This window comes from Squalius cephalus (genome assembly GCF_949319135.1).
Source record: "Squalius cephalus genome assembly, chromosome: 11".
Lineage (NCBI taxonomy): Eukaryota > Metazoa > Chordata > Actinopteri > Cypriniformes > Leuciscidae > Squalius > Squalius cephalus.
In genome coordinates this window covers 30,541,420-30,567,024 of record NC_137132.1, presented here as the reverse complement: position 1 = coordinate 30,567,024, position 25,605 = coordinate 30,541,420, and the positions used below count along the sequence as shown (strand labels likewise).

General features: G+C 37.1%; 1 protein-coding gene across 5 annotated transcripts; it reads left to right on the top strand.

Annotated features, from left to right (window-relative positions):
* Positions 1–316: 316 nt before the first annotated feature.
* Positions 317–24,698, top strand: rffl (ring finger and FYVE-like domain containing E3 ubiquitin protein ligase). 5 transcript variants are annotated; one of them, XM_079885869.1, is made up of 9 exons: positions 317–905; positions 2,549–2,607; positions 11,275–11,460; positions 16,226–16,609; positions 17,656–17,718; positions 21,736–21,946; positions 22,144–22,167; positions 22,489–23,353; positions 23,768–24,698. In XM_079885869.1, exons 1-8 carry the CDS (start codon positions 890–892, stop codon positions 22,668–22,670), a joined length of 1,125 nt encoding a protein of 374 aa, XP_079741995.1. In that variant the 5' UTR covers positions 317–889; the 3' UTR covers positions 22,671–23,353; positions 23,768–24,698. The 5 variants fall into 5 exon arrangements, with proteins under 5 accessions (XP_079741995.1, XP_079741997.1, XP_079741996.1 ...); XM_079885871.1 differs by lacking the exon at positions 317–905 and adding an exon at positions 1,613–1,879; XM_079885870.1 differs by lacking the exon at positions 317–905 and adding an exon at positions 1,614–1,879 and having other exon boundaries at positions 11,272–11,460.
* The last annotated feature ends 907 nt before the right edge of the window (positions 24,699–25,605 follow it).

The window sequence follows — 25,605 nt, the reverse complement described above, 5'->3', positions numbered from 1 at the left end:
GAAATCGAGGCTGTGTGGGAGACAGGCATCTCTTCAGTGGGTTGTGCTGCTATTTAATGTGTTTTTGTATTGTTTTGCTGACGAAACACTGCAAAAATATATTTCCAAGAAGTTCCAGTGGACAATACCCCAGACAATATGAGCTGTGGAAAAGTGATAAACAATGTTCTAGGTGATTTAAGCCTGCTTTTTGTAACATCGATTCAGAAAATACGGCAAGTTTATATCCCTCACAGCCTCACTTGCATACCTGCCATGGCGCTGCTCTTGTACATTTCAATTTGACATAATTTAAGATTATGTATAACAAATGCTGCCTAAATGTGAAAATATTTGTATTTGAAATAATATGACTGTTTTTTTTTTTTTTTTTTTAATTTTATTTTTTTTACACAATGATAGTCATGAAAATAATGTCAATGCAAATTGAGTTCTGCAGAATACATTTCTAATTAAAACAAACAAAAAAATTTTTTTATTTGGGGCTACATGACCTGGACAGGTTTTGCAAGATTCATTGTTGGATATGCTTTTCTTTACCTGTACAGTGAGTGAAGATAATACTTCTAACAGATCAAGTATGACACAAGAACAACGTCCCTGTGGTCAACATATCTGGATCACACAACCCTTGAGAAAATTGTTTTGTTGTAAATTATTTGTCCAGATTATAAAATGTGTATCGAAGAAAATGCACATTATTATTTTTTTATGTGTGGTGATTCATGTAGTCGCATATAGGCTTTAGGTTATATAATCAGTAATATTTAAAGTTTAGGAGGGTTCTCCAGTCAATCTTTCATACAGTTTCCACTTCCATTCACAATCCGTTGCACTTTCTATTTGATTTCAGCAGAGGTCGCTGCCTCTTTAGCTCAGATCGTAGGAAATGAACAATCTCTACAGTGAGTTCGGTGTTGTATTTAAGCTATCATTAAGGATAGACTTTCAGAAATATGCTCTGGCCATTCTCAAACACTTCAACGTTTATAATTATAAGTTGATTATTTAAAAAGTTGATTGTTTGCTAATAGCCTACTGAAGTTGTGCTTTTATATCACTTCCTGGCTAACTGTTAGGAATATCAAAAATGACTAATCATATGGGACTAATCAAGATGAAAAGTATTATTTATTAGTATAAGTGAGAAATTAAAGAGCAGATTAATTAAATAAGAATGTATGACGTCCATTCTTTTAAATGTACATCTAATTTTAAGACATTTAAGATAGAGCCAATTGGTTAGGTGCAAAGTTTAAAATTAAAGTTTTCCAGGTATAAATGATCGTCCTGGTCCAGAGACGAGATCATGTGATACATGTTATTTTTCTCAGCGCTGGCCAGAATGGACCAATCACAGTCATTTGCGGTTAACCGGTTTTTGAGAGTTAGGTAGTATTTCCAATTGTTGGTCAGGTACCAATTCGTTGAATAATATATTATTTAATGGATTAGTTTTAGTGTTGGGATATCTCAAATAAAGAAAAAAAAATGAATTAGGTTTTTACAGAGAAAATTCACAACAACAAAAATCCTATTAAACCGACCTTATTTATTTTATATTTAATGGCCAGTGGCTCGTAACTTTAAAATGGGTGCGTCAAACTAGTTGATGATCGACGTGCGCGTTCTCGTGTTTAGAAAGAAGACGACGACGTGCTCGCTCTCCAGTACCCACACTAACCGGAGCGTCACTAACGAACTTTGCGTAATTCGAAACACCAAAAGTGTGTGTTCATTCAAATATAGACCATAAAATGAAGAGCTGAACATCTTTTCCCAATGTCTTTATTAGTTCGGTAGGGATTATCGATGAATAACGTTACAGAGTTTTCAACATCTGCGGCTGCGGTTTTCGAGCGCCTTCGTTTCATTTGAGGTAAGTTTAATAACGTCCTCTCGACAGAATACAGAGAGCAAGTTAGACATGAAACAAACTCTGCTCTCTTTCACTTTTACTCACACTAATATATATCTTGAATGTTTTGAATGATGTAATAACGTCTTCCCTGTACTTTTCGCCATTAAACTAACGTTAGTCTTGTTTTCTGCGCTCGTGACCGCTTGTGAACGTGTCGCATGATTCTTCAAAATATATAAAACTAGTCCAAAGTTCTGATACTCTACTATACTAATACCCTGACCTGGTGAAAGTTTGTTGGAGTGACTATATCTTGAACTATAATCCTGATTATAATGCTTTGTATACACACTTTGAGTAAGTGTATGAATACTGTATCACTCTAAAACTCTACGCAACGTTAGCGTGAAAATGTTTTTATGCTCTTCATACTTTTCTGTGGCACCATTTGGTCTCGGTGAACAAAAGTTTTCCTGTTTTAAAGAGGAAGCTTCAGAGTGATCTGACACACGGATGTTTGAGGTTGCCAAGTCATTGTGTGAGCTTTGAGTTGCGACGTAGATTTGCAAACAGAGGAAGGTGTGATCCAGATCCTCCATTGCGTCTTGCGTAAAAGGAGAATGTGTACCAGCAGATCCTGTAAATGTTACTCATAAACGTGTTACTGTGTTGTTCTTCTCTTTATAGATGCCAATGGCTTGGATTATATACCACTGAACGTCACAGTATACAAGTCACTTTTCAAGGTATGAACAGTAATTCAACTTTTACTGATGCAGTTTGATCCTGAAAGTACAGAAAAGTACTTGAATACACATTTTCGTTTAAAAGACAGTGGCATTATTTGCTGAATTAAAATAATTGAGATATTTTTCCAAGAGTATATTGTAAAAAAAACAAAAAAAACAAAAGTCAGGGTTGTATAGTTGTCCTGAAATCATAATGAATGGGAAAAAAGCCTCATTAAAGGAATGAAATTCTTCAAAAGAAAACCACATGGGATAATATTTTATTATGGTTTATTATATTATATAAAGAAAAATTGGGAATGATATGGAGAAGATCCCTGCAGCCCCTCATGACTCAATAACTTACTTTTTATTTTTAAATATCAGATAATTTGACCTCTATATGATAAGGCAAGTTTAGTTCAAGCCAAGGTATAATTAAACTATCCCTTAAAATGGTTTGACTCCTCAAAAACATAATTGTGTGTATTAATTAATAATTTATGATATTTAAAAATATATACTTTTGTTAAAAAATAATAGTTTTTGAAAACAGTGAGATAAGATGATTTGTGTACAACATGAGCTCAAGGTGTAAGAGATAGTGATGCACCGAACATGATTTTTCATGGCCAGTTTCTTTAAGCAAAAGTTTTTTTTTTCCTTTGAGCAAAAGTTGTTGTTTATTTGCTAAAAATATATATCTAACCATTTGAAATTAGAGGCAAGCACTGAATTTAATCATGATCTAAAGAAAGATGCTACACACACACGTTGCATGAGCAGTTTAAAAACGTGTTTTTTTATTTATTTATTAGATTGTATGATTTAAAGGGCCATGACCCTAAAACACATGTTTGAGCTGTGAACAGATGCAGTATGTGGACTACAGCCTGCACTGAAAACACTAAAGCATACGTTTGATCAGCAAGTGGAAATTGGTTATTTTTGCATTTTTCAGAGCAATTTCGTTCTTCTGGTTTGAAAAGCAAAGTTGAAGTAATGTCACTGAATGCGAGTGATTGGCTGCCGGTGTTATGAGATAACACAGTTTTGGTGGGCGGAGCTTACATGAATATTGATGAGTTTGAATTTTAGGCTAGTTCACGCTCCCCCTTGTATCTCAGCAAGTTTAATGGATTATAACATTTTTAAAATAGTTTCAGTGTCGTGCAAACTTATCCATAAACTTTCATTGTTTATCGTTTCCTAACCCTTTATAATGTTTTTATTAGTTTGCATGTTTTGTGCATGTGTCCCTGACTGAATGACTGCAGGCATTCACTTTGTTTATTGGATAAATCATTGCAAACTTCAACTTGTATAGATTGTATGCGCCTTTATACCCTGCAATGCTTTAAAATTAGTGTCTCTTACTAGTTATCATTCGTTGAATGCAAGAACTGAAATAAACCTGCATAAATGTATCTGTGGACTAACAAGTTATTTTAGTATAATAGGCCTATCCTGGTGTGATTGTTCTTAAATTCTTGTTAATTTTGTAAATACAAGCCAAATAACTTAAGACCACACACAATAAATGTGTTGCTTTAATACATTACAAGTACAATTTTGATGATACATAATTGTATGGGCAATAGTGTAAAAATTACATTTGATACAGCTAGGCTACTGTAAATGAGAAACATACTTCTCGTTCTTTTACAGAATAGAATAAGCAACCAGTTTGATGTTCACAAAAAAATTATATTTACAAATATGCATACTGGCAAAATAATGTAACAAATATATATATTTTTAAATGTTTCAATACTTTTCAAAAGCTTGGTACTAGTATGGTTCTTTATGGTCACCAAGGCTGCATTTATCTGATGAAAAAAAAAAGCAATATTGTGAAATATTTTTACCAACTGTTTTCTATTTTTTTTTTTTTTTTTTTTCTTGTGATGGCAGGGCTCATTACTCAAGATTTCAGAGTCACATGACCCTTCAGAAATCATTCTAATATACTTATTTGCTGCTCAAGAAACATTTCTGATTATTATCACAGTTGGAAATGGTCGTGCTGCTTAACGAAGAGTGGAAATCATTATACAGCATCTATTTTCAAGATTCTTTATTTAATAGAACTATTAAATATTTATTTCATATGAATTCCAATTGGTCATGCATTTGTATCAAGGATCATCATCATTGCGTATCATCCAACACACGCCGGTCAAAGAAAGAACACATGACAGAGAGAAACATCAGGTTGCAAAATGTTTATTAGGCCACTGATATGGTTGTGGACTTTATTTCGGTCATTACCAGAGATGACACAGTTTTAAAGTGTCGTAAGGTAACATAACACAGCAATGAATAAATTAAATGATAGTTGGTTCATGTATTTAAGAATATTCTATATGCTCTTCTATTGGAAATCAGTGTAGATGTAATCATTTATTTTTGGTTTCAAAGTAAAAGTGGAACCTTGTGATTAATTTGAATTTGTAAATGTATATTTGTTTGTAAAATATTTAAATGCTATGACTTTTACAACTGCAGATCGTTCGAGAGCAAGGAGGATGTTGCATATTGTATGTAACACAAATATTATGTCCACAGATACATTTATTTCAGTTGTTACGGGCAGTGACCTATTCAACAAATGATAACAAAAGACACAGTTTAAAAGCATTGCAAGGTACAAAGGACAAGCACAACAAAATGAAATCTATGTATGTATGAGTAGTTGAAGTTTGCTGTGCTTTATCCTAACATGAAGTGAATGTCTGCATTCAGTCAGGGACGACTGCACAAAACGACTGCGAACTAGTAGAAACATTATGAACTTTACGAAAAGATAAACAATTGTAGTTTAAGTTCACAGAGAAACTTTTTATTGACCTTTTATGAAATAATCTATTAAACCTGCTGAGAGACAAGGAGCGTGAACAAAAATTCCCAGTTCCACACGCATGTCCAGGAAACTCATGAATATTCATGTTAGCTCTGCCCATGTGAGTCTGTCATATACTCTAGGGCAGTGGTTCTCAACTGGGTTGACCATGGGACCCACATCTCCCCATGGGAGATTAAGCCGCGACACAATTTTTGTAGGGATAATATATATGGTCTAAACAAAAAAATTACTTTTTTTACTGAACAAATTGTCTGTCCTTAAATGAATCCAGTTATAATTAAAAGTTTCTTAAGGATAAAAAAATGATCTCTGCTAATGCTGTAAACTATATAGGGAGCCCTTACTTGCACATTACTATAACGTTAAAGGTTAACAACAGAGCCCAAGCTATTAGATATAATGGGCTAATCAACACTCAAATAACAAATTGTATGCAAACATGTAAACTGCACATAAGGCAGTTTTTGCATTAACTGCTTAATAATCAAAAAAGAAAGAGGTGTTGCGGCTGGACACCAGACTATCGCTCCGAGGTGTTAACAACCAGGCCAAAGAGAGGGGATTTCATGACACTTTAAAGCAAAAACAGAATGGTCCGACTTTACCTTAGTGAAATTGTGCTCCATAAGACACACCTGCACAAAACACAAACAACAGACGGACTGAATGAAAATGCACATTAACTCTCTGACAGTAGGTGGTGCTGGGACAGCAGCAATATAGCGTTTCCTTGGCGTTTATAAGCTACTTATTACACGGAGGTAAGAGGAAAAGAAAATGCCATCGAAACTTTTCTGAAGACAGTCAGTCCCCTTCAGATATGCATTAATATAAACCCCCCACCCTAAATTCAAAAACGTATATTTTTCTTCCAGTATTTTGAGCATTGCGAACAGTGAGCTTGTTGTTGAGTATCTGCTGGCACGTCTTTGCTCTCCTCTTTTCGTCCGTCTTCAGCGTGTCCCGTCTCTGGTTTACAGACTTTGTAATATTTCCACACAAATAACATATTGGGAAATGATTGCAAGGCAGTTTTTGCGCAAGTCCGGAATAGAGATCTCTTTCTCTGTGCCCTCGACTCCTCTGGCTTTTTTATTATAATTGTTTTGCTGTCTTGCAAGCACTGGTATTTCTCTGAATGTGCAAATCTAGTTTGTTTTTACGCAGCAGTGCTAGTAAGTCCTGGGTTATGTACAGGTTGGTTACTTTACTTATGGGGCGGGTCTCAGATGCTAAACTTGTAATGACTAATTAACCCTTGGTCAAATAAAGAGCTAAACCCAGATTCAACATTCAAACGCATTCTTTTTAAAGGCAAACAAAAAATTATGCATTAACACAATTCCCAACGGACACTCCAGCTCTGGAAGTGTGTAACATCTAGACTGGTTTGTATAGACCTGCACCAATAATTTTAGCTTTAAAGCTGTTCAAAATATTCCTATCCTTCCCATACTTCAAATTCTTTCTCTGTGGTGGTCGAACTTAATGGGTCATTTATAATTCCTCTCTGCCCTTAACCATGTGACCCGTCACCGGTAACTCCAGGCATCACAAGCATCCTCCTGCTGTTGAGGGATTCGTCTCAGTGTGTGTGTGTGTGTGTGTGTGTTGTCTAGCCACAGTGCAGCTATTGTTGGGCTGTTACTAGGGAGCGTTTGGGTGTACTGACACTGCAGGGCTGAGGGGTGAAGGGGGGCTGGGGTGTTTAATGACAGCCCAGCAGTAACAATGTCCAGTCAGCTGGTCAGTGGGGACTGTGAGAGCATTTGTTGTTTTGAACTTTGCACATGCTGCCATGTTTGCTGACACCAAGTAATGTGATTCATTTGTTTGGTTTTGGGGATTTTTTTGTCTTTTTCTACATGAATGCAAAGTGGAGGAAATCCATAAGGTTTTTAAACTCAAAGTATGTGTTTTAGAATTAAGTTTTTATTGTATGTTTATGGCGCTATTGTGGTAAGGGCCAATGACAAACTTGAAAAAGATATATATAGTATATCAGTATATATAGGATATCAGGGCTGGGTTGACGATATACTCCTTTTTTTTTATCAAGTTTCATTGAAATGGTATAAATCGTTAAATCAAGAATCAATCTTTTAGTCTGTCGATGTGTAAACCAAACTTCACTGATTGTTTTTTAGCACACCTCTCATTTAATAATTGCAGTAAACACTAAACGCTTTGTTTCTTTTGATATGAAAATAAGTCCCAGTTTTCAAATTCTATCAGTATTATGGAATTCAAACAACAAAAACCATTCGAGCAGCAGCACGAAGCGCACATGAATTAACATCAAGGAATGTTGAAATAGTAACACTTACTGAAATGTATCATGTCTCATGTAATCGCTCAATCCGTGTCAATAAAACAGCTTGTAAACAGTGTCACATAATGCTGCATTTATCTCAGGAAAGCCATTCAATGACCATAACTCGATTGTCAACTAGAAAAAAAAAGACTCTAGAGAGGTGCATTTTTTATTCTTAAATAACCTGTTAGTTTTGTCTCATTTATTGTGCATTTGAATAAACCTCATGAATACAAGTAATGAAAGCAACCATTTATATTTCTACAACGAATTAGAAGTAGAGACCTAATTATATAATTAAAAAGTTGATATTAAGTCTCTCGTGTGCAATTTGATTTAATAAATAGCAATTGAATTTGAACTCTGTTATTAATATTAACCCTTAATATTATAGTTAATGCAGGACTCAACAGTATTTACTTAGCATTTCCGGCTAAAAATGTATTGAGGATTATGTGTGTGAATAAAAAGTAGGTCCCTGCGGGTCTCCAAAAAGTCAGTTTTATCACGTTTAAGGTTATAAAAAGTCTTAAATATCTTAAATGGTATAACATGGGTTCAAGGATTCATATTTAAATAGTCCCTTTGCAGTTTAATATTCTCACTTTGACAATATTTCATTTGAGAGAAACTATCATCACATCACAGAAGAAGGTCTAGACGGCAACCCGTCAAAATAAAAGTTTGGTTTTAACAGTGATAGAAATGTATTACTCTTGTACAGTATAATGTTCATATTAATGTAATACTACTAATACTTATAATAATACAAATATTAGGCTATTAAAAACATGTTTCTTCCATGTTATAATTTTAACAGTAAACCTCTGTTGTGTTGCACTTGTTTGCTAAAAATTAAAGAGCTTGTTTAATTTTCATTTTAATAAAAGATAAATTAATGTTTTATGCCTTCATTTGATTACCAGAAATATAAATAAATTAAAGGCCCTAATATTGTATATACAAATTAATAAATTAATTTGTTTTTATGAATTCAATTCATTAGACAGGGCTCGAAATTAACTTTTTTACTTGGTAGCACTGGTGCTCAAAATGGTGTTAGATATGTTTTTGATTAAACCATTAAATTGGAATATAGACTTTGTACACATATACACTCTTTAATAGACGTATTCACGTTTAAACACAATTTAAACAACGTATTATTCAATGCATTACTTATAGATTTATATATTAAGTTGTTCAAGCAAGTGGTAAAATATTTAACCATGTACTTGTATTAAAATCTCAAACATTTTAAATTGAAACTTAAAATTGACAAAAACAGCCGACTCTCATGCCTTTTCTTTTGCTTTTAAATTTTAATACAATAAATATTGCATGTCACAAAGAACTCGTTTTTCCACCTCCACGAATGAGACGAGTGTTGTTCATTATGTTGCCTTGTTGAGGTAAATTGTAGTTTTCCTTGCTTTACCCCAGTCTTTAAATAAAAAGAAATACAGCAGAAATAGACTCGGTGTGGAAACGATCGCTGTATACGGAACGGATCGCCGGACCGCATCCGTGTACAGTGTGAAAGCTCTAACCTGTTAACATGGGTGCGGAAAAAAATCTGAGTATGTGTGAAACGGGCGTAACACAGAGAAAGGGGCCGATAAATTTATGTGTGTACTTATTACACTATGGTTGGTAAAATGAATATGTTGTAAATTCAAATCGGAGCGTCTTCCGTGTCTGGAATGAATGTATTCTTGAGTCTATAAAGGTAACAATAATATAATAAGATAACTTTGTTTGAAATGGGTTTGGCTAAAAGAAAATTTTGGTTTCGTCTATACTACTAGGTACTTATACTATATTGACTGGGTTAAATAGAATTGCATGAATAAAAAGAGACTAAAATACAATTTTCGTCGACTAAAACTAGGCGAAAATAGTCATGGATAATTAAGCTCAGACTTTTAGTCGACTGAAACTTGACTAGACTAAAAAGAGTATGAACGTGACTAAAACTAATAAAAACTAAAATGACAGCTTGACACAAAGACTAGACTAAAACTAAAATTAAAACAGGCCGCCAAAAACAGCACTAATACCCAGCCCTAACGATGACAGTCTGTGTATAATCGCACAGGTTACACCACTGTAGGCCGTGAATAGAGCACAACAGGGGAGTCCAGACAGTCCCGCTGGGTGACTTGACTTCCTTGTTATTTGACATCTCAGTTTGCTTTCTTTTGTTGTCACTTCATGATTCTTGACATTTGTGACTTTTGCAGTGTGACGTTGTTTGCAATATACGGCTGCTTTCAAAAGCTCCCGTGTGTATCTGTGTAAGTGCTCGGTGAAGACATGTTTTTGAAGTGTTGATCATTGTATAGCCGATCAACACAATGGCCAACCAGAGGTGTTTAAGAGTCTGTTCAACAGCGCTCAAAATACTAGAGGGAAATGCAGGTATCGTCACTTTTTTTTTTTTTTTTTTTAGTACCGACTTTGTGCCGAAGTCTGTACTTTTGACAACACTATAGCCAATACCAGTATATTTTCACTCACAAATGTCATAGTTATCGTCAATACCGGTATATCGCGACACCCCAAATTTGAACGGAGTCTTGAGATCTTGTTTTTGAGACCCATTTTTGAGCTTTTTATTTTGGTAAAAATATGACCTTTTATACATCCATCTGAGGCATGTATAAAGAATAGCAGTTTAAAAAAAGTTGCAAAATCTCAAGTAATTTCAATAATCGAGAAATGTATAGTTTTGATGAAAGATTACAAAGCCAAACTTTTTTTTTTTTTGTGAAGAATATCCTTTGATTAATCCTTGCACCAGGAAAAGAAACAGTGCCAATTTTGTTGTAATGTTGACAATAACTACTTTGTAGTGTCAATTCTGGTCATACAGGTTTTTAATTTTAATACTTTTTTGCATGTGAATTTTAGTCAAGACTATCTTATACCAGCATATCTTACTGAAGTACAAATACTGAGGGTTATCATGGTAATACGCCTTGGGCAATGGTGATGGGAAGGAGTTACCCAATTCCTTTTCTTTTTTCTTTTTCTTTTGTAAACTATTTTGAGTGATTAAGCTAATCAGTTGATTCAACACACAATGGGCCCAAATGGTGAGAGACATTACCATGGTAGTGATACTGGATCAGACAGCCTTTATTTGGCTTTGAGTGAGATAGGGAGCGAGAGCGAGATACAGTGTCATCCTAGTAGGAGTATTGCACAGCTCCTGTGGTTTAGACTGCACACAGCCTTTGAATAAATGATGGAAGTCCTACTTCTTCAGCTAAATGACTCCAGCTGAGCGCGTATCAGCCACCCTGACTGACGCTGGAAGAACTTTTCCATGCCGCTAATTCACTACCAAGGGTATTGATTCAAGAAGACCAATCTACTTTTTTTGAAAAAGTGCATCCGTTGTCTTCTAGGACTAAGGTGGTTTGATTCTATTTGAAGACTGAGCAGATTTAATTTCTGGTGCGATTACGTGTAACTTAAGCATATCTTCCTCTTGCAGTAGGTGTGGAGTATGTGGGCCAGCTGCTGCGGCTGGGTCTGTCTGGATGATTCCACTGTGGAGGGCACCAGAAGTAGCACACAACATCAGGCCTTCACAAACTCGGGCTTCAGCAGTTACCCATCGCCCCCTGCTCCGGAAAACACGTGCAAGGCCTGTGGAGGTCGCTTTGAAAGCCTCGCCAGGAAGGTAATCATATGACGTGACTCATTTTCATACAACTGACTTGCGAATCCACCTTGTAATGTTTAGCTTTAGCAGTGGTATAAAATGATTTGGGGAAGCACTGTTGTACTGTAGTTCTTGTACAGGTAATATACATGATTTGAAAGTGCATTTATTGGTGCCTTTTGGAATCCTGTTGATGCTTTGCATTTAACGTCATCCTCCTGTCACGGACAGATAAGGGAAAGGCTCAAGCTACGGTTTATAGCCACCATACAAGTTGAGTTAGTGACTGGAGTCATTGTGTGAAGCGTCGTCCTCCAGCGTGATGACTACCCTGCTCGCCTCACGAGGGGAGTTGTCCAGAATGCACTTTGTAAACTGTGGCTCCAGTGACAGTACAATGATGCATATCGATGTCATGGCCATTGTACCAGTTCCTTACAGCAGTGCTGCTATTGTCACTTCACGTTCATGGAATTCCTGCACATGCACCTTACATAAGAGTAACTACAGAGAGTAACATTGAGACCAGGTTTCCAGTTTTTTTTTTGTTTTTTTTATTGGATTGAAAGTATTTGATGTTTGAAAGCAAGCCGTTTATAGACTTACTAGTGGGTAAGACATCTACAAAGTACATCCAGTATTGTTCTCTGAAAACTGGATCATTTGACCCATTATTGTATTATTAATAATAATTATTATTATTATTATTATTATTATTATTATCATCATCATCATCAGGTAGCCTGGAAATCCAGACCCAAATCCGAAAGATTAAGGGTCTGGCGTCGACTAATGAAAATCGCCCAGCTCGAGGGGTGGCACCAAGCATGCATTTGAAAATCTCACTGCACGCAATTGGATAACGCTACGACCAATCACTGTCGTGATTGCGCTGTCGTCATATGTTTAGCTCGCCTCTGGCCTGCCTATATCAGATACACTGATGTGATTGGTGCAGCTCGGCTTCAAGGGCATAGTTAATGAGCATCATTACTCAGTGCCAGAGTAACTCGCTGAGCAAATTCAAATTGTGCTCTCGTGAGAACTCTGGATTTCCAGGGTAATTATCAGGCTGGTATTATTATTATTATTATTATTAAATTAATATTAGAACCTACAATTCATTTACCTCCCTAATTTCATAACGACATCACCACATAACCACACTTCACTCATAACCATACTATCTTTAATGTGATAGTATCTCCTATTACACAAGTATTAAGCCAGTAAATTAAGATTTGATGTTGAGGTTGATTAATCTCTCGTCGTCTCTGAGAGAATGTGCCGTTAATGCAGCGACAGATGCTGAAAGCTGCGTTTTTGCTTTATATATTACATTTAATATTTATGCGACGTGACATTTCTCTTCATCACCAACTCCATCTTTGCTCGCAAAATGAATGAAAAGATAATCATTCTCCACAATTCTAAAACGAAGTTAATTAAATAAATGAGTAAATAAGTAATTAATGATCAAATAAGAAAACTATTGTACACCCCCCGCCCCTCGCGGCTGACGATGGAGAATATCGCCCAACACTAGTGGCCGCTCAGTATTTTCAGCAGAAGCTTAATCTTTGATACATATTTACAAAAATGTTTCTAAGCCTTGAACCAAACCAACTATAGCAACATGATTAATAAATATTCAAGTTAGAAAAAGACAGAAAAGGTATTTGAAAATCAGTAAATGAATGAAGTAATCATCCCATGACATAATTATGACAAAGAAAATTATGTTATTGTATTGTCTTTTCAACATCCCATATTAACCAACGTTGGATAGTAGGGCTGGGTAAAAAATATCGATTTCTCGATATTAATCAATTCTCATTTTTACAAACCGATATTGATTCTTAAATCTCAAGAATCGATTAGTCATCCTGTTTTCATTTGATGATTGAATGGAACATTGTAGCGCGCATCCCATCCAATAAATCACAATAATCTTTGTGCTTTGTTACTATTGATATGAAATAAAGTCTTAAACTTCAAATTAAGTCCATTTTCTTACGAAATTCAAAAACATAAACAGGTTTGGCGCTGTGGCGTGAGATCACTCTGGCACAGCATAGCTCAAGAGAAGCGGCAGCGCTGAGCGCACATGATCTTCTTCCGCCTTAATAATACCAGTTACAGTGCGAAATAAACATGAATGAGCATCTGAAAGTGTGTACAACTTATCGAAGTCCGTATCATGTCACATGGAATCGCTCAGTCAGTGTTTCAACCGTGGAAAGACGTCAGTTTACAGCTTGTAAACAATGTCATGTAACGTCACATTTACCTCAGAAAAACCATGTGACCATAAACTCGTTAGTCAGCTAGAAAAATTAACTCTAGAGAGGAACATTTTGCTAAATATAAGCACCATGTTACATATTCATTATCATTTTTAATGTTCTTCAGTATTTAATGTTTGAATAAATCTGGCAAGTTTTTATGACAGCCACCATTTTAATGTTTATATTTCACATAACTTTCTTATTATACAAATAAATAAGTGTAATTTAAGTGTTTGTATAGCTACAAATCAGTTAATTTTTACCTTCAACAACATAGTAGGCTACAATTGACTCCCATAGTTTACAGCATTAGTTAAGAGATTTGTTTTCCTTGAGAAAATTTGCCATGTATTGTACCTGATATCCAAAATAATCAATATGGAATCGAATCGAATTGCAAGCTTGTGAATCGAAATCGAATCGAATTGTGAAATTTGTGTCAATACCCAGCCCTATTGGATAGATGCTATATATTGGATAGTCTGCTAAATGAATGAATGTAAAATGTAAATGTAAATATAACATTACCTAGCTCACCTCCACTAGCCTGCAAAAGGGTGGCACTGTGGACATTACAATGGTTCCTGTTTACACAGTAATGGAGTCCTATTTATTCTTCATTTTACGTTTGTGGGTTGTGTGATGCTTCACCAGTAATTTGGTGCTCAAAAACAGTTTCTTATAAATTAAGCTGAAATTCCTTTGATGTATTGCTTCTGCAGAAGCATGTACCAGCCTCAGACATCCTAAAAACACACTAAACCGACATCAAAGAACTAGTGGCTTTCACTGCGTCACCTGTTCAAGCTGCTGACGGGGGTCCAACTAGTGCTATGGGTGGGAGCAAACTGGAAAAACTAGGTCACCTTGTGAACCGGAAGTTGAGACCGCTTTCAGCATCCACCTTGTTTAGCAATAAATTTTTTATTTTTTTTCAATGCGTGGGTGTTATGGCTCAAAACCAACTTTAGCTCATTTAAACCATTCAAAAAGCAAGGACCGATCATATAAGAAATCACAGACGATAGATTAGTTTTGACGTCTAATTACAGTAAAATTATTATTATATTTAAATATATTTATATTTAAATATTTATTATTAAATAAAAATTATTATTAAAGTTTTAATACAAAGAAAATCCAACAAGCATCAATTAATACAAATTCACACGCATAAGATAATAAACAAAAGATTACTGAAAATAATAATAGTAAGCAGAGAAAACACACCCCTGACTACACCTAATGACCTGCAGAGATCTTACCTAGCTCCCGTGGAGAATAAAAACAAGCGAGTCTTACGTGCAGCAAGTAGAAGAGAGCCGCCATCAACACCCCCGCAGTTTAAATAGTAGAAATCCCTGATGACGTCACTCCACTTTCAAGGATCAGGGAAATCCCTTCTCATACTAGAAATCACACACAGGGAACAATTCATCTAGCTGCACACCCACGTAACAGTGGGACTTTCAATTCATTATTGGCTATGGGTAAATAACTAGTAGAAAAACAAAATGCAGTAAATGGTAAAACAATTTGCAATACAAACCAGTGTGTTTATGATTATGATAATGAATTAAAATAGTATGATGACGAATACCAGTTTGCAATCAAGCAGTGTAATTTACTTTTTGTACAGGTAACAACAGGGTTCCTGCCGGTCCTTAAAAAGTATTAAATTCAGTTTTATCATATTTAAGGCAATTAAAAAGTCTTAAATATATTTTAATGGTAGAAGAAAAAAGTCTTAATTAAATTTGGGGACAGAAAAACAGGAATCGCGATATGCTTAATGTGATTATTAAACTTCAAAAGGTGACGACTTTATGAAATTTAAATGAATCTAAATATAATAATTTATAATTTCGACTCATCCCTTTTCTGAAGTGAAATTAAGGCTGAAATGTGAGTGTAACGATGTTCAGGGACAGAGGAGGCTGGAACCAGCGAACGGTCTACATAATTTTAATGACCAAAATAAACAAAAAAGTAAAGTGGCAGTCCCTCACATAAATGTCCCAGGCCTGGTCCTCTCTTGTCCTTCACTGTCGTCACTCCTCCTTTTGCGTTTATTTTACAGTAATGTGTATCGTAGACAGGAAAGTAGGAGGAGGGAAATGAGATTGGGACATGAGCCAACAGCTCTTGCACGTCCTGAGCGTGTTGAGCCACAGCTCTGACTGAATGGCATTGTGACTTCCAGAACACTACGCTCAAGTTATGTTAGTCATGTGTTTGTATTCCCTGAAGAAACTTCCCAGACTGCTTTGGCATTATCCGGTACAGCTCAGTGTTTATCAGATGTAATGACACGAACAGTAGATCTGTTTAGAATGAGGCAGTAGAGTGTACCTTTTGACCCAGTTCTTACACACTTTAATGCCTGTGCCAACTGCGAAATTCTTAATGGTGTTACACACTCCTTCAAAAAGATTTGAGACTGTGTTCCAGTCTTAACCTGGCTTTAAAATGCACACTCCCATTGTTCATTGCAGCACATGTGCATGGACTGCAAGAAAAACTACTGCGGCCAGTGCTCCACTCAGCAGGACCTCCAGCCGTGGCTGTGCCACACTTGCCAGCGTTTCCGCGGGATCTTGTACGAGCGAGCTGAGCTGATGAAGCTGAAGGTGAAGGATCTGAGGGAGTATCTTCACCTGCACGGGGTCCCCACACAGATGTGCCGAGAAAAGGAGGAGCTGGTCGAGCTGGTCCTCGGCCAACAGACACCTCTATCTGACACACACATTCCTCCCCCAATAACCACACGCTTGGACCCACAGGAAGACCCTTACACTCCAGTCAACACAGCAAGCCTGTCGCAGGACAACAGCACAACAGAACTGGGACCTCAGGCTCAGACAACAGAAGATGCACAGGTACAAAGAGTTCCAAACTGTCCTGTTCAAAAGTTTTGTAATGTTTTTGAGAGAAGTCTTTCTGCTCACCAGGGCAGCATTTATTTGATCAAAAACAGTAAAAAGTCAAAATGTGAGACATTACAATCTAAAATAACTTTTCTATTTGAATATCTTTTAAAATGTAATTTTATTCCCATGATGGCAAAGCTGAATTTTCAGCATCATTACTCCAGTCTTCAGTGTCACATGATCCTTCAGAAATCATTCTAATATGCTGATTTGGTGCTCAATTATTAATAATTGTTCTTATTATTATCAATATTGAAGTTTTTGCTGCTTAATATTTTTGTGGGAACTGTGATGCAGTTTTCAGGATTCTTTGATGAATAGAAAGTTCAAAAGAACAGCATTTATTTGAAATACATGTAGAAAACTTTTGAAGCATTATAAATGTCTTTACTGATCAATTTTATGTCTCCTTGCTGAATTGAATTTTTTTTACTGATAGTGTATCACAGTTTCCACAAAAGTATTAAGCAGCTAAACGGTGTTCAACATTAATAATAAGTTTGACCAGCAGATCAGCATATTAGAATGATTTCTGAAGGATCATGTGACACTGAAGACTCGAATTCAGGAATAAATAATTAAAAAAATATTCAAATGAAAGTTATTTTAAATTGTAATAATATTTTACAATATCACAGTTTTTGATCAATTCAGCCTTTGTGAGCCTTTCAACCTTTGACTGATAGTGTACTTCAGGAAGTCAACCTGCAAAAGGTTTGCTTGTATTTGTCTCTACACATTAGACTAGGTTTGGAGAAATTATTTTAAAACTGAAAGAAAGAAAACCTTTCATGTGCTTCGATAAAAATGAATCCATCTCACAGTCCCTTGCATGTGCTTCACTTCTCAGTTTGCTTCTCACGGCACTGTAATGCACAGCTTTAGAATGACGTGACTCATGTGACTCAGTCTCTTAAGCACACTAGGGAGTGTGTGATATATAAGTTAGAGAGCACAGCTGTGTTAAACTGTTGGCTGCGACCTTTGACCCTTAGAGCTTGGCTGAGGCAGCTGAAAGTGAAATGGACGATGAGCTGCAGGTGGAGCAGGAGATGCAGGTACCTCCTGAAACTCATCACCTCTCCTCTTCTTCTTTGTGGCAGAGCAAAGATCAGTGGCTGGGGACTCTTTCTGTCAGTCTTTTGCAATGAAAAGATTTGGCCGCTTGATGATTTATGCCGTCCTCAGTAGAGTCCGTTTAAAGAATGTCTTCTTCCATGTGTGTGCCGTGTGCGTGGGAAAAGACTTGGCTACAGGCTGGGATAAATCACTGCTTCTTTATAAGTCTGTTTTCAAGTCCACTCTTTGTCACACCAATCCATCTTAAAGGGTAACTCTCGCCAAAATGCAACCTAGGGTCTTTTTGTTAATCTACCCGAGGCAAACTTTCATTTAAAAGCAAAATTAGAATGGAAACGCCACTTTTAAGATTGACCGTATTTTCGGTCAAATTGCCTTTTGAATGGGAGTGCTTGGGGCACTTCTATGATAGCATCAAAATCGCTATTTTTAAAACACTAAGAAGGCTCGACACAACATAAACTGTGCTCGAAGTATCACCAGGGGCTCTTCACATGAACTCCAGCATTGAGAACATTGTTTGTGTACACAGAGTTTACTAAAAAGAAAGATTTTGATCAACTCACTGTAGCTGTTGTTGTTTCCGTCCGCCGGCATTTTGACTGTCAAAAATAGTCGATCTCCGAATGTGAATGAACTGATTCTGAATTTTAGTATTGTTTCTTATATGAGGATCCTTTTTCAAATACAAGGTCAATTTAGATTTTCACAAATGACAAAAAAACGAATTATCCATGAATGTATAGAACTAAGCTTTAGGTGCTTTACTCTCCTCCCTGTTACGTTGCATTCGGAGATCGACTATTTTTGACTGTCAAACAGCCGGCGGACACAGCTACAGTGAGTTGATCAAAATCTCTTTTTAGTAAACTCTGTGTACACCAACAATGTTCTCAATGCTGGAGTTCATGTGTAGAGCCCCTGGTGATACTTTGAGCAAAGTTTCATGTTGTGTCGAGCCTTCTTAGTGTTTTAAAAATAGCGATTTTTGATGCTATCATAGAAGTGCCCCAAGCACTGCCATTCAAAAGGCAATTTGACTGAAAACGAAAACACGGTCAAACTTAAAAGTGGCGTTTCCATTCTAATTATGCTTTTACACGAAAGTTTGCCTCTGGTAGATTAACAAAAAGACCCTAGGTTGCATTTTGGCGAGAGTTACCCTTTAAAGGGATAGTTCATGGATTAATGAAGACACTGTTATTATACGGGCAGCTATTATACACTGGTTTACTGAGCAAACTATTAGGCCATGTGTCCACCCAAGTGTGTTTTTCCCGGAGGCTAGTGTATTTGTCCAATTGTTTTCAATGGGAGCGCCACATTTTTAAACCAGGAGCAGCGTGACTTTGAGGAGTGCTGCGTTTTACCTAAAGTTCAGCATTCGTCACTGTCACTTTTTACCCAGCTGTTCAATCACAGTGAAGGAGGTGTGGGCCAAATACCACACCGACCAACCGCCACGTCCTGCTGAGACAACGGCAACTGACGACAACAACAATGAAACAAAATCATTGAAAATAAGAGCCAATGCAGATTCTCTAGATTCGTTTTGACATTTAATATTATAACTATCTGGGAAATTCGATACTAGTTACAGTTCCATGGATATTTTGTGTGTAGCAAATATAGCTTCTCTCTCAACTGAAAAAACAAAACAACAAAAAAACAATCGCGCTCACAGCAAGGCGTTTTACTCAGATATATAAAAAAAACAAAGTCTGTCATTACTGCTGCAACACACACTTCATACTGCAGTTTATGGCAATTACAGAATTATTGTTCTATTCTTTCTTTTGCACTTCACTGAATGCCGTGCACTTAAAACAGAACAGTGTGTTTACCGTTATAACATGGAAGAAATCACAGAAACAGGGCAGGATAAGGACTTGGCCAATTGACTCGTTTTTGGGTACAAGAGAGATGATGTATCATAGAGCCAGGGAATTTGCAAGACCTGTCAAACTATCGTTGAGGCAAAACAGAGTAGGGGTCATTTACACAGAATGTGTTTTCATTTAACTTTCACACAGGTCATAATTGATTTGGTTTAATTGTGCAGGGTTGTTTTTTTGTTTGTTTGTTTTTTTCTTAAATTTGGTTCATTTTGTGGCCATTTTGTTTCCAAGCCCCCGTTAGTTTCCGACCTTAAACAGCCTTAAAGTCACAATGGAACAGAAGTAGCAACAGATGCTTTATTCCATATTGTGAAAACTTGCTTTTTTAATGCACGCTCGTTTTTCACTTTTGCTTTCGAAACGCACATTTTACATTAGATATTTGTCAATGACGTTCAGGACCCGTTGCTCATCAAATCCTCCGACATCATCATCTCAGTAATCTCTCCTTACTCTCTCGACACGTGATCAGTGAAATCTGAACCGCTTTCGGTTTATAATTGTAGCGTCTGTTGTCCAACTGAACTAAATGTTTTTATTTCTATAAAAAAAGCAGAACTACAGTGGGAGAGTAATGTAATCGGTGTATGACCGAACACCGTGTAACACTGACTACCACGGCGAGCATAATTGAGACGCACGTTCGAGTGTAACGGATTATCAAAAAGAAAAAAAAAAGTAGGACAGGGACTTGGTTCTATCCATCAGTTGTTGATTGGATTTTGAGATGTGTGTGTGTTTCACACAAACTTGAATGCGACTGTCTTGACTAAGTGATTGGAGAAGTCTGGCAGAAAGAAGTCTCTTTTACTGGAAGACTGAGTTATGACATTTTTATTAAACATTACAAAGTCAAAAATCAAACCTAAACATTTATGAATAGCCTAGTTCACGATAAGATTACAAAATAAGATAAAGTGAATTTTCATTTCATGCTAACTTACGTTTTTTTGGATGATAAATGACGGGTGATAAAATCCCGTAAACTTACATTAATGGACCTTTTGACTTTTCACCATCCATTGTAATTGTTGTGCATATGGCTCCCCTTTTTCTTTTTACACATAGGGCTAGATTTACTAAACAGGGCAAATTAGTGTGAGAGCGCAAACTGAGCGCATATGGGTCTACTGACGACGCGCCAATTAATGAACAGACGCAGCCGGATCATTTCCATAATGACCAACACAATCTACCTAGAGCAGCATTAACGTCTGGTTGAAGATATATAATGGTGCAAATACCAGTAAATTGACTAGTGCAAGCCTTAGTAAGTCACCTTGATTTAAAAACTCTCCTCCTATAAATGTTGTCTGAAAGGGAAGCTCCTACAAATGCATATGCAATAAGGTCAGCAAAAATAACTGTCCATGCCTTTTCAGGGCTATTTTTGCACTGTGTGTCTTCAGTAAATCCTGACAGTAGTTTTTTTATCGCCAAAAGAGGGTTTGCGCTGGCACGAGCTGTTAGTAAATCTGGCCCATAGTCTCTTTATACATATAGTCTCTCTGTTGGTCAAACATGGATGGTCATCTGCCCTTCAAGTGCTATATTAAGCAAAAGAAGTGCAGTGTTTACCATGTGGTGGAAGGCCAACATTAACACACATTACCACTCCTTGGCTTAATAAAAAGGCTGAAGTTTAGAATCTACACAGGACCTTTAAACTGTAGATGTTAATAAACCACTCAGCATGTTATCTCGACTCTAGTATTAGCATATAGTGTTTGCATAATAGCAGGATGTGGAGTTAATCAAACTTGCAGTAACCCTTGTGTGTTTTTGTAATCTCCCTTCGCATCTCTCTTAGCATGGCACATGTTCTGTTTGTGTTGTGTCTGTTCGTGTTTATGGTGGCCAAGATACTAGATTGTGTTGTTGGGGCTTTAGGTGGCAAACCGTTTAACATGTTTCTGAATCAGTAAAATGTGTTCTGACACACTTTAATTTTCTGGAATTTGCCCTTGATTTGCCAGGTTCTCTTTCTCTAAAGTTGGCTTTGGCTCTGTGGAATGATGTTTTTGGTGTGCCAAGAGATCAGCTGAAGAAAACCCATTGTTTGCGTACTCTCACTCACTCTGTCTCTTGCTCTGTCAGTCTTCAGACACTGAAGAAGTGTTGGCTCCTGGGCGACGGGCGTCCCTCTCAGACCTCGGATCAGTGGATGATATCGAGGCGTTGAGTGTCCGGCAGTTGAAGGAGATTCTGGCCAGGAACTTTGTCAACTACAAGGGCTGCTGTGAGAAATGGGAACTGATGGAGAGAGTCACGCGTCTCTACCACGACCAGAAGAACCTGCAGGACATGGGTAAAGAGTTTGATGTGATTGGACCCACAATAGGACGAGGGCTAAGATATTTGTGTTTTATTTTATTTGGTTAACATGTAGTTGGGTAATGATAAGTGGTATTTTAGTTGGTATCCTGACCTCATTTTCTAAAGTAAATGTAAAAGTTGAATGCATCTGTTGGTTACATTAATGTGGGCTGTATTTTATTTTTACAGTGTCTACCGTCATAAAAGGCACAGGTGGGTTTATTTCTTATGACTTCAAAAGTTAGGAATAGTTTTTGTTAATATTTGAAGTGTTCATTTAACTTTTCAAGAGTTTTATGTCCATTTTATTGTGAAACTATGAATAATTTGATTAGTCAAGAGTTGCACATAATTTTGTAGGCTTGCAGGTGGATTTCACAAATATGCATATTATGGTTTAAATCAGTCCATTTTATTTTGGTCTGTGACAAATTAGTGTTCAAGTTTAAGAAAAGGAAAAATCCTATTAAAAAATCGAGTTTAAAATGCACATGCCAATTTCCTAAAAAAAATAGTGTCCTTTTTTTTACACAGACTCTGGAACTGTGACGGCGGTGGAGGACAGCCTGTGCAAGATCTGTATGGACTCGCCCATCGACTGCGTCCTGTTGGAGTGCGGGCACATGGTCACATGCACAAAGTGCGGCAAGCGCATGAGCGAATGTCCCATCTGCCGACAGTATGTGGTGCGGGCAGTGCACGTGTTCAGATCCTGAGTGACATCTCCATTCACACGGTCCTTCCCTCGAACAACGATGCTGAATAAAACCGTCAGGTGGCCTTTAATTCTTGAACGTTTATCTTGCGGCACTTTAAACGAGAGCGAATTAAGATCGCGCGAGTCTCCAAGCAATAACTTCAGTTTCTTTTTAAGTGTGCCTTCTGGATGTTTTGAAGAGGAAGCTTTATTTTTTTGATCATGTGATCCTGTCACATGTGCAGATGACTCAAAATCAATGCCTCCGCCCCTATTAATAAACACTGAGAGGATCATGTGAACGCACATGCTGCGTTGCTTCTTCTGAAAGTGCCTCGTATGTCACTGCCCTGCTGCTTTTCACACGCCTGTTGCTTTTGTACTTTTTAGATAATCTCCTGTTTAAAGAACCCACATATTGGATCTCAGGGTTGATCTAGCATCAACGTCCAGGCTGACACGGTACAAATGTACTAACGAGAATTAGTCTCGTGAGGTCTTAAATCTGTCGGTTCGTCGAGTGGAACCCAGAAAAAGAGTCACGCTTGATCAAACCGGTTCTCATTCGGACTCTCAAAACGGGACCCGATCAAACTCATAAGTTTTAATGCAGAAAAATCTTAATGGCCTTCATTTTCTTGATTAAAAAAAGAACACAAAAGTCTAGCGCACTGACACAATAGTAGACCAATAGAGCATATGGTCTTCGCCGGGTAGTCGAAACATTGGTCTAGCAGTGTGCTATACTTTTTAAAGTCCTTCTTGGATGTTGTTTTGGTCATGCACCTGCTCTAAAGTTGTGCACATACCATTTCATTTTCTTTATGCAAAAATTTGGGTGTGAAAAATGCATTATTCTGGTTTCTTGAGGATTTCATGCCTTTCAGAACCCTTGTAATGAAGGTTTCAGTCTGATCCTGGTGGATGGTTTCGATTATGGAACAAACAGCCCATTTGAACAGTCGGTATGCGTCAGCGCTCGTCGTTGTGTGGTTGAGGAAGCCTCTCTGGTATGACAGTCAAACTGCTGTTGGCCTGATGGGCCTAAAAAAGCAACGCGTGTTACCGCGCAGTGCTGGATTTAGCGTTCGGGACCCTCACAGTGCTGCCAGCGAGCCGTTTGGAGGTGTTGTTGGAGGTAGATCTCTTGCAGGAATTCGATTAGCAGCACTTTAGCCTTCTACAGCCGTCGACAGAGGAAATATCAGATGAACGTGCCTCAACACTCCTACTGTTGGTGCCTCGCAGGTCACAGGACAAGTAAAGGCCTGCTAACACACTCCATTCCCTCAAAGCTCTTCACATTCAGTTAGCATCGACCTGCTCTATTCTTAGGAAGCCGTGTGGAAACAACAGCGTATAGGAATGTAAGTGTTCAGCTTCAGAATTCACTCTTATTCACCCTCATGTCATTCCAACCTTTTTATGTACTGTTAAGGCCCGTTCACACCAAGCACGATAACTATAAAGATAACGATAAAGATAACTATATATGCGTCCACACCAACGACCGATAACGGTCTTTTTATTCTAAGCACGCGCGCGCCCGGATGATCCAGATCCATTTTAAATGCGCGAGACCTTTAAATTAGAGTGGCTGTCAGTGTTTTATCGTTCGACAGCTGGAAAAAAATCGTTCTGAAAGTGATCCCAACGATATCGTTCCTCATATCTTTATCGTTATAGTTGTGGTGTGAACTCTGTTATTCTTTAATATGGAGAACGATTTTTAGAATTATATCTTTATCGTTATCTTTATAGTTATCGTCCTTGGTGTGAACGGGCCTTTAGTCTCCACAAAACAGCACGAAGGACCATACTTCTCTTTTGGAGATCACAAATTTGTATTCATACTTTAAATTCCAGAAAGGGTGGCGCTTAGATGCCTCACACCTGACCTGACATTGTTCATCGCATATGTTGTGTCCAATCACATGGGAAGTGTCAATGTGAGGGATTGTTGGGTATTTTGTGACCAATCACGTTGGACGTTTCGATATATGCCTGCAAATGGGATTCCCAAAATGGGAAAATCCTATGGTTTCAGATGACTTGGAATATATCACATATTATTCAGACATATGGACTACAGTAATAAAAGTATGGTGTGTTTTTGTTCTTTTGTGGAGCTTTGGCAGTATAAATCTCCATGGACTTTAATTGTATGGATACAGGCAGATTGAACACTCTTCCAAACATCTACTTTTGGTTTCTAGCTGAAGAAAGGGTTGGAACATCATTAGGGTAAATAAATAACATCAAATTTACAAAAAAAATTTTTTTTTATTTTTTTTTGTTTTTTTTTTTGGAGAGCTACTCTTTTAAATAGAAAGGCACAATTGGTTGCAAATTTCATTTTTCTGAATGTAAGGCTTGCCAACTGTTAAATGTTTTATTGCCAGGGTTGCCGTAAGGTTTCCTTTCGACAGGAATCACTGTCACAAAGCGAAAAGTGATATAAATATAGTCATAAAAATAATAAATAAAAGTATCTGCATTCAAATCTCAAGAGGAGCTAATACAAAATCGTGTTGTTCAAAGCAACTTTGGATTAAAACTTGATTTCCTACCACTGTGAAGTAATAAGAGAATAATCGTTCAAAGGACCAGTTTTGGAGCAGTAATGTTGTCATGGGTTATAGATGTGTAAATATAAAGAGGCAACACTTTCATTTTCATTACAAATGTGTTTTAATGGTAACGGTGTGAAGCGGATGACTTAATTTCTTAATATGAACTGATGATGAGATATATTTTAAAAACGTACTAAGCCACCAAAGTAGATTTTGTGTGTTTGTTCGTTGACAATTTTTGTATTAAAATATATTTCCACCATGTTTTGTCTGCTTGGTTTGTTTTTCCACGGACAGTGTCGTTAGTTGGTGAAAGCAGGCGCGAGGCGAGCGGAACTAGTTCTGCCGGTTTGACTGTGCAGTGCTCACGCTGCCAGCTCG